At 42.2% G+C, this 10,348-nt stretch overlaps 1 protein-coding gene and 1 non-coding gene across 3 annotated transcripts in view; one reads left to right on the top strand and one right to left on the bottom strand.

Annotated features, from left to right (window-relative positions):
- The window catches only part of tmem102 (transmembrane protein 102), a 31,361-nt gene extending 24,951 nt beyond the window's left edge, over window positions 1–6,410 (top strand). For both annotated transcript variants that reach the window (XM_085451642.1, XM_085451643.1), the window contains exons 4-6: window positions 42–235; window positions 488–700; window positions 1,558–6,410. In XM_085451642.1, coding sequence (XP_085307768.1) covers window positions 42–235; window positions 488–700; window positions 1,558–2,157 — 1,007 coding nt within the window. In that variant the 3' untranslated portion in view covers window positions 2,158–6,410. The remainder of the gene's footprint in view (window positions 1–41; window positions 236–487; window positions 701–1,557) is intronic.
- A 2,058-nt stretch (window positions 6,411–8,468) lies between these two features.
- Window positions 8,469–8,574, bottom strand: LOC146715216 (U6 spliceosomal RNA). Its single transcript, XR_014919454.1, has one exon. It is a non-coding gene; the product is annotated as a U6 spliceosomal RNA (small nuclear RNA).
- Window positions 8,575–10,348: the final 1,774 nt, after the last annotated feature.

Below are 10,348 nucleotides of genomic sequence, written 5' to 3' on the forward strand. Positions count from 1 at the left end.
CAGTGACTCATCCTGCCTCACTCCATCCCTTCCCCGCTCAGGTAAAGGCTCCATCCCCTCCCTGGGCTCCCCTCAGTCTCTGGATGGATGCTACTTCTCTCCCGCCCTGGTGACGGACTGGTTCTGGGGGGTCGTGAGCGAGGCTGTAGAGGAGCTGAGGCGCAGCCCCCAAAGAGGCATCCCCACCCCAGACCGCCTGGAGAGAAACGGACCCCTCACTACTATTATCCTGCAGGTACAGCTTCGGCTCTTCTTTCGGTGATAAACTGAAGCCCTCTTTACGCCTCAGTCGATAAAGAACATCAGGGCTGTTTAACTTTGCAGCTGTGAGAAAATTGCTCCTATTCATGGGACGTTTATGTGGAGTGAAATCATTATTGCAGAGGATTGTAGTCAAATGTTAAAATCATTTTTTTTTCGCGCCCTGTTTGTAATTCAGCACCGAGTGTGTGACATTTAATATTCCTCCACACTCTCCTTCCTGCAGGCAGGCTCGAGCCGGGTGCTGTACGACCTTCTGCCGGTGGTGTCGTTTCGAGGCTGGCCCGCTGTGGCCCAAGGCTGGCTGACTGCCAACCACTTCTGGGATGGTAAAATCACAGAGGAGGAGGCCATATCTGGCTTCTATCTGCTGCCCTGCTGCTCCCCGCTGGGTGGTCGGCCCGACAGGGAGTGGAGACTGGCGTTCTCACGCAGCGAGGTGAGGGAGATTGTTACCGTAGTAACAATTTTCTTTGTTTCCAATGTTCTTTTTCATTTATGCTCCCTTTTTATTTCACTCTTATTTGCAAAATTGGGTATCATTTTATTGATACTCTTATTGATAATACTCTTCATAATCTTTGTGTGTAACACAAGGATAAAGAAAATGTAGCATTTTTAGCACTTAGAGGTATTTTTACTTTTGAAGAATGAGAATTATTTTGCATCCTTTCTGCTCGCTGATTCAGTGCTGGTGATTTTAAGGCAGCTCTTCCACACATGACGACAGGCGAGGCAAAGATGATGTGTTACTTAACCCTGACTTGTTTTGGAGACAGAAAATTGATGCCTCAAAGTAAGTTTCAGAAGTGAAAATATGCTGACTCTTTTTAGAGTCAGCATATTACATTATATGTAATCATAAAGCAGCCTGTGACAATATCTGACAGAAAGAGTCACTGCAAGTCTGTCTATGTAAGTCGCTCTATTGCGGTGTGGACAGGTCAGCGTCTCTCTCTGTGGCTTCAGAGAAGTAAACACTCTGTGGGAAACTTTTGTTGCCAGCTGACGCGTTGAGATCAACTCGAGTAAGGCTGTGTTGCCTTCTGCTAGTTCTCTGTGTGCTCTACTCCATCTCTCACCACGTCTCTAAAACACACACAGCCATATGTGGACATCTGGTACCAGAAAGAAACTATTGAAAGAAGCTAGCACGACCAAACTAGACTGTAGAGGCGATAAATTAGAGAGAAACAAGTGCACATAAATGAGGAATCTAAGTAAAAATCAACAGCAGCTCCCTGCACTCTTTCCTACTAAGTGGTCACTCATTGGCTTTTGTTTCTTCTGTTACAGGTTCAGCTGAAGAAGTGCATCCCCTTCCCCATGGCCCAGGCGTTCCAAGCAGCCAAGGCCGTCCTATCTCGTATCCTGGCCCGTCCACGAACAGGGCTCAGCCTCTACCACCTGCGCACCCTTCTCTTCTGGGCCTGTGACCGGCTTCCTGCTGCCTACCTGTCCTGCCCGGACACCGACACACCCGGCCGCCTCCTCCTGGGACTCCTGGATGATCTGGCTCATTGCATCCTGGGTAAAAACTGTCCAAATTACTTCCTGCCCCAATGCAACATGTTGGAGCATCTGACAGACGGCCAGGCACTCCTTGTCGCCAGGAAATTGGCCCACGTGCGCTCGGATCCCAGCGAGCACCTGCGGGCGGCTCTGGACCAAGCCCAGCAGGCGGGCCAGCTGAAGAAGGAGCTGACAGCAAGCACTAACGGCCACAACTCCCCCGGGCATCACTCGGCCAACGGCATCATCTCACCTTCAGAGGACAAGCTGGCGCAGCGGCTCCAGCAGCTGGTCACAGAGAACCCTGGGAAATCCATATCCGTCTTCCTCAACCCCGATGATGTCACCAGGCCACACTTCCGCATCGATGACAAGTTCTACTGACGCAGACACGCTGCAGGGAAGACGTATGGAATTAAGTGTGTTTAGCTAACAAACACACTGAAGAACGCTGTGCACACGCTCCTGTTTGACCATCCTACGGCGATGAAGCCGTGCTGCTCGACTGACTCTTTAAACCAAAAACACTCATTTCTCACTACTGAAAAAAACGAAACAAAAAACGTCCAGTTTACACGACGTTGCATAATGGACATGATGTCACCAAGCTGTTGCCACGGAGATGGCCCTCTCCTAACGAGCTGGCCTTAACAAGACTTATCAGCTGGTGCTGAAGACAAGGGCCGGGCTTTAGTCACGAAAAATAAGTCCAGTGGAGATGAACACAAAGTGTGTGTGTGTGTGTGTGCGTGCGTGTACATGTTCGCCCAAGAGTTTTCATCCATTACTTACACTTCTGAAGTCAGCGGGAGAAAAGCTCCATGTTTGGTGCATTTCTCCCTTTTTTATTCCAGATCAGAGTGGGCGATAGCTGAATTAGAAAGGAAAAACAAGGTGTGACTGATGTAACTGAATGTAATGTTGTAAGGAGAACTGCCGAGTCTTTATAGTCTCTTTTCTCTTTAAGCTATATTTTAGCCCTTTTTTTTTTTTTGACCCCCATGCCTCAATTTATGACTTTTTTTTCCTCCTCACTTTAAAAAAAATCTTTCTCAGGTATGCACAACCCTGTTTTTGTAGGTCTATGATTATAATGTTTCATGTCAAATACATTTCATGGGGTGATGGAATGTACCAAAGAGCTACGTTTGAGCAGAACAAACACGTTTTAACATGTGTCGACATCGTACTCCACACGGTCAGAATGTTTGTTTGCCTTTTATCCTTTGAAAGTCTCACACCGGCATGTAAAATGGTAAAAGTGACCCTAAAATTATAGTTAAAATGTGTGTAAAAAGTGGATCAAATACAAAGTGCAAAACTTGCAGCAGAACAAGATTATCGGAGCACGGTGACAGTTTGAGAAAGTAATGGTTTCAAAATATGAAATTATAAGTTTGAGTCTAAAATGTTTATGATTTAAAACTCATAAAGCTATATATAATTAGAAGAAACTAGGAGTAGGGAAAAGGGAGCAGGGCCTTTAAAATAAATGTAATAAATGAATGAAAAACATTTAAGTTCTGGTAGGTAATCGGCAAAGAAAGGCAATTTAATTTTTTCCAATACCAATATAAATGTAAAGCTGACGACTGTCAGTTTTCATGCAGTGATATTACCATGAAACTCCTATAAGTCATATTAGTGCAATGATAATGTTTCAAGTTGATTTAGGGGAGCTATGCAGCTCTTTAGTTGTTTTGCACCTCTAATTTTATTCCTCTGTCACAGTGAAAAATGTTCATGCAAACGATAATGAGAAAGGAGTCAATAGCTAAAGTGTGCCAGACGTTTTATCTCATTAGCGCTCGATTTCTTGCTTACTGACTGACTGTTAGCAAGTTGTTAGAAGCCATTTTTTCCCTCCGCTTTAGTAGAACTGAAGCGCATCAAATGATATCCCACAAAGAAAAACAACACAGTGAGAAGAAAGGAGAAAGAACCTGGGTGAGCTATTGTAACTGACTAGTGCTAGCATGCCTTGGGTGCTTGCTTTTAGCTGTTAGCGTGCTGGCTACAGTAGTACACTGCCTCTTCCAGAGCCACAACAGTTACTTCACTATGGTACTGAAACCAGTATGTACATTATGAACTACTGTTTGATTATGAAAAAGGAAGCTTTTTTTTCTTAAAAACTAAAAGCATCTGTTAACTTTGTTAATTTAAGACAGCTGGCACACAGCTAGCATCTGTAGCATTACCTTTCTCAAGTCAAAAAGAGTAAAATAATGTAAAAAGAATGAGAGGGAGACTGTCAGTCAGCTAAGCTATTGTCAAAGATGTGGCTCAGCTTTGCCATTTCACTTGCTGGTGTGAGAATAAACTAAAATTCAAGCAGTTCAAGAATTTAAGAAATTGCTGGTACTGCTAAGTTATCACTGTAAGTTCTAGATAAATCCATAAAACTTTAAGCTTTTCAGTTTTGACTTTTGAGTGCTATGGTAGGCACTTTAAAAGGGGATTAGGAAAACTGAGAATACAAAAGGTAACTATAAAGCAGCAACTATACTCTGCTTGTTGTGTGATGACATATGGACCCTGTTTCCAGGTCCATTTAGTCAGTTTTGTGCATGACGGCACTCGTCTCGCTGCTGTACTTCTCCATAAAGTACCCCTCTGTACTTTATGGATAAAAAGTACTCACCCCAAAGCATATCTAATTCATTGCCTTTGCTGCTGTGTTGATATTCGCATAACAACACTTCTGTAGTCAGCCAGCCTGACTTCACTAACACTCCTTTTTGTTTAAAGTTATAGCTTTTGTATACTTTATGAACACTTCATCAAGTAGCTAGCTAGCTAGCTAACTTCACTAAACTTTGGACGTCATCTTTTTAATGACCGCCTGGATGCTACACATGATTGTACACAGTTAATTGGAGTTGAATGAATTTGGGCCGTTTTAACCCTCAAAGCTGCCTAAAAGCTGTTTACTTTTGGGAACCGAAGGAGAATTTGGACGCAGAAATAGATAATTCTTTTTTGGCGCTATTGTGTACTACAGCCACCACTAAGTCTACATACTCCAGTACATCTCTTCGTTTTAAACATTGTGTAAGCACATCCATTCACGTACTGTAGGGGAAACACACAGTTTAGTGTCTTTTTTGGAGGCTATTTTTGACTTGACTGCTTCTGGTAATTGTCGCGTCTCCTCCGCTTGACTAGTCTTTTTTTTTAATGAGCTTCATGTGCTTGTATATGCGCCGACGTGTGTGTTCACTGAGAGACGAACCTTACAGCAGGGTGCAGACAGACACCCAAATGGTGACTGTGTAATTTCCCCCCTCCGTGGGTGCAGGTGATTTGAAGTTGGCCTTTTAACTTCATCCCACTTCTTCTGGCAACTTGCTGGTCCAAACACACACACACAAAGCTCTTTATAATTGGTATCACTCCAGCACACCGTTTACTCTGTTAGCAGACGCTCTCCTGCAGCGCCACTTCGCTGATTTGATTACAAGCCGCTGCAGCAGAAGCGAGAAGCAAATCCAGATCACTTCCACTTACATGGATTTAGAGAGAGTTTGTTTTGCTTAAGTGAATTTGAGACTGCATGGCTAAATTTTGATTCAATTAGTTGACCCGACACTGCAATGCTGCTTTCAGTGTTGGGTACAAAACACAACAAGCACACGAGTGGGTACAAGTCTCCTTAAAAATCAGGGTGGTGGTTGATTTTAAACTACTGGTTAGAATGTTTCAGGTGTCCTGTGTTACACTGTCAGCTATTGTGTACTTACTACTGAATGATTTTTAAAAGTAAATAATATGTGTGCGTGTGTGTGTGTGAGCCTGAGGAAAACCAAAGTGTGTTGTCGAGGCTGTACAGAATGTCTCAGCATGGTGTGTATTCAGCTGTTAAGGTGGACTGGGTGTTTTCAGCACTTTCTCCAAGATGGGCCGGATTATGGCTGCCCAGACAAGATTTGATCACAGCGTTTATTTATTGGAGCGTAGAGATGTGTTAACGGTACGTTCGACGTCCAACTGAGAGTGTTGGAAGTTTAAAACGTGTCACACCTTAACAGGCCTAGTTAGAGATTACTAGACACTGGAAACAATCAATGTTTTTACCTGAATTGTTGAATTGTACACATAAAATCTTTGGGGTATTAGTATTGATTCATAGATATGCAAACAACACCCCCGAATCAAACGGCCTGTGTGTAGATTTATTGTCGATGTAAAAAACGAGGGATTGAGTCACTATCTGCTCTCCAGGAATGAAACACCTGAACACATCACTGTCTTCTCTTTGCTATTCTCTTAATTAAAAGAAAAACTTTTGGTTATTAAAACTTTTGAATGTATCTTCCATATCTTTCTAATTTGTTCCCTACTTGAGATCAGTCACCCTTCACTGTTATCTAAGCAGATGTAGTGTGCTCTATGCTCAGGCACTGAGATAAGCATCTGCAGCGAGTCAGTCCACAGTTTGAGAAATTGAATTTCATATCTCTTATTACTTGAGTTCTTTCTCTATTTTTTTCTTTCTCTCTTTAAAAAGAAAAAGCAAGTTTTCATTTCTCTCTATGCTGACTGATTTGCTTTATTTATTACCGTTTATGTTCTCGGGGTTTATATTGATTGATCTTAAAGCTTTAGCATGAAATAAAACATTACTTTTAAAATGCTACCACGTGCTGTTCTTTGATTATGTGTGCATCATTTTTATAAGGATAAAACAGTGCTTGTGTTTCCCTGTGACTAGTCTGCAGTCTAACAGAGCACGGCAGGCTTTAACATCAGCTGCAACACGCGTTTAATCCAACAGAGGGCACCACAGGACAGCGTTTACAGCCAGGCCGCTACAGACCCGCCCCACTGCTGCTCTGATAAGAAGCTGATGTTGGATTCTGTCAGCGTCGGTACGCTCTCGTGATGAATGTCAGATTAAAACTGGTGCTAACCTTGCAGCCACATCTCAGTCAAGTTCTTTATCCAAGTCACAGCAACAAAGTCAGTTCTGTTTTCTGGATGTGGAAAGGTCAGAGGTCAACCTCGAAGCCTAAGCAACACAGATTCTTGCTGATCTATTGGTAAAAGACGTTTGACAACATGTAAGAGATGAATGAAGAGAAATAAATACACATATTTTAGGACCCCTTTATTATAAACCCTCCACACATTTTTTTTTTTATGTGATATCTTCAACTTGTGCACACAACACTGCTAACAACCAAACAAATGGAGCAGATTACATACAGCCTCGCTTTGAGGAGAGAAAAAGTTACTGCTTGGAGTTTCATACACCAGCTTTACTTCATCATTATTGTTATGGCAGTATTAACCTAAACGAACTTTGAACTGGGTTTATTCTAGGTTTACTTCAGAAAACTAGTACTAATCTAAATCTACAAACTTCTTCCATTTACCAAAAGACCACCGAACAGCACAAGGCTGATGAAATTGAATAGTTCACCTTCATGTCTGTTAATGTCAGCTTGTTCTTAATGTGGAGCTTTCTCTATTTTCTAGCTTGAATATTTCCCTGCTCTCTTACTTTTGCTTTCTTGTCTTTCCCGGTTGCTTTCCCTTTCTTTTTCTCACTTACTTTCTCTTTTGCTTTCGTGCTTTTCCATAATGTTAAGCGATCAGACACACTGACTATTATTTATATTGTAAAATACTCGGTTAACACATTTGCACTATTTTAACTTCTTTAAGTTTCTTCATGTAATCTCTCTTGAACTTTCTCAACAGAGGTTTGTGTAATTCTTCATCTGTGGTTGGTTATTTCCTGGGGTGCAGATCCCGGGTGGGTAATTTGACAAAAATAATTATGAGTAATTTGGTTTTGTCCCCAGGTGACATTTGAGAATGTTATCCATAGCCTGTCATTAGTTATGTGATGATGGCACAGATGCTTTTGGTACAAACACACACATCATATCGTTTTCCATTAATGCCCGAGACCTCATGCTGATAGCAGCAATCTGTTAATGTCTTTTAAGCAGATTATGAAGCGAGGAAATCGCTGGATTGTTTGATTTACAGATGCGACTCTGTCACGCTCTGACCTCACGAGTCACTGGGACCAGTGACCAGCACAGTGGATTTTAAACCAAACAGTCATGATGTGAGTCTGTGCAGACTTTCAGCTTTAATTCAAGAGGTTTGATAATCGCAACCTTTGGAGTTTCCAACTAACTATGCAATCTGGTCAAAATCGTCTGCAAGAGCAACATGAGCCTCTAAGAATAATGAGCTGGGAGAGTTCTGTACCAGCAAAGACTACAAGTGGGTCTTTTCCAAAGGAGAAGGGTTAATCCTATGATTCTCTATATTTTAAAATATACCAATAACCTCTTATGACTCCATCCATTCGCTTCCGCTTATCTTTTTCAGGGTCACGGGACCTGTCCCAGCAGTTTTAGGGCAACAGGCAGGATACACCCTAGACAGCTCGCCACTCTGTCGCAGAGCAAACACATATACACAGACAACCATTCACATTCACTCCCACGGGCAATTTAGAGTTTCTAATTAACCTAAACCCAATAAGTGCATGTCATTGGGAGGATCCAGGTAGAACCCACACAAACACAGGGCGAACATGCACACTCCACACAGGCTGATGGTAGAATTGAATGCAGAACCTTCTTACTGTGAGGCAACAGTGCTAACCACCGTGCAACCATGCTGCCCAGATACCATTCTCGGGCGTGCTAAGGGTCGTATGGCCATAAGCTAAAAATGAGGAGCGCTTCACAAATTTGCGTGTCATCCTCGCGTAGGCGCCATGCTAATCTTCTCTGTATTGTTCCAATTTTAGTATATGTGCTACCGAAGTAACACATATACTACTGTATATACTGTTGTGGGACATGATCATGCAAAAAGTTGTTGAATTACTGCATCATGTGTAGTGATGGCTAAAAGAGTGTTTTTTTTGAGCTTACATTAGTATTATTTTTATAAACGTGGAGATCTTGAAGGCCTTAAACCGCAGCTGTTCACAATTCTCATTCACCCCGTCAAATCTAAATGAGGATGCGTTCCCAGGTAGTGAAATGAATGTTGAAATTTCCCACTCCTTGCGAGTGCGATCGATTACACAGGTCTGGAAAAAAAAACGTTTTTTTCAGCCGCATGGGATATTTTTGTTAAATTTCATGTTTTTTAGGGTGCTGAATTCAATTTTCCTCCATCATGTACAGTCTTTTTTTGCAAAAAAGGACAACAGCGATGAAAAAAATCTATATTTTGTTACAATTAACTATGTATCATTTTTCTTATAATTAAAGAAAGAAACAAAAAACTATTCCTTCACAATATATTTACTACTTTTTGTCTGTGAAACCTTTTCTTCTTCTCTTTGATGCTCCTCCGAACACGCTTTCGCTTTATTTCTCTTGATTCTCACTCTTAGAAATATTACATTAATATAAGAAATTATTACTAGATATGGTTTTTTGACTCTAGTATAGGATACCAGATTAAAAAGGGAAATTATACGCTTAAGTAAACTAAAAGCATGAAAACCTGACTTGATGGAATTTAAAAAATATTTTTCCAGGTTTCAGTGATTATAAATCTATAAGGAGCAGTCAAAAAATCCTATGCAGTTTTTTGGTTGCAGACATGTGTTATTGAATTCAATAACAGAAAAAAAGTCAGATGTTTCTGCGGGTATGTGGTCACACTCCCTGATTGTGACTGTGTTCACTGGTCCCCCCTCACATTCACATGTCCACATCCTTCACTGTAGGGTTTAACATGTCCTCACCGGTGCCTCTCTCTCGTAAATAGGCCAGTGTAACCTTGGCCCTCAGGCAGCCTGTTTCGGTGTGTTTGCAGTTTGGAAGTTGTGAATGAGGCCAGGCTGTAGCTACCACCGAGCTGAGCAACTGGGGCTGAACGGGGACATGTGTTCACCTGATGCACACAGTCGTAACTGTGCCATTGGGCCTTTACCCATCCTCTCATCCGAGTTACCTGCCTAAATGCAAAAGGTGTGAATATGTAAGTGTTCATGTAACAAAAACCCACCATAACCCGCTATCATCCATCCGTGGATTTGACAGAAGAGCTGGATCTCGAAGCGTCCTTACTCACCTGTAGTTGTGTGTGAAACCACGTGACACGTCACTAAATCAGTTCCACAGTGGACATCACTTCACACATTGATGATTTATATTCAAATTCTGTCTGCCTTTTTCTCACCATCATGCCCTGTGTGCGTGTTTCTGTGAAACTTGTCCCCGTGCCAGCGTGCATTAATCTCCATTATTGAATCACGTGTATTAAGAGTTTGCAGGGGGGGAAAGAAAAGGGAGGACAAATGGGGGAGAGCTCTGCTTTGTTTTCATGCCGCGCACACGTCGTGGGTGCCTACCCCAACCTTTTGCCCTTGTGCTGTACAGTTTCAGCCGCTCCTTTCGGGCCTCATAATGGCCGCTGTCATAGCTGATTGTGAATCACACGTCATTAAGCTGATAGTTTTCTGCTATGATTGAGTGGCGCACGTGAAGGTAGATGTAAAATTCAAGAGAAATGCACACTGTCGCCTTTCTAAACGTATGTGTAGTTAATCTTTTATGGGGTAATGCATTCTCCACGTGCAACTGTA

Source organism: Copadichromis virginalis, linkage group LG3 (genome assembly GCF_057382275.1).
Source record: "Copadichromis virginalis isolate Kocher_CV1m ecotype Utaka linkage group LG3, C_Virginalis_male_GT1.1, whole genome shotgun sequence".
In the NCBI taxonomy this organism is placed as follows: domain Eukaryota; kingdom Metazoa; phylum Chordata; class Actinopteri; order Cichliformes; family Cichlidae; genus Copadichromis; species Copadichromis virginalis.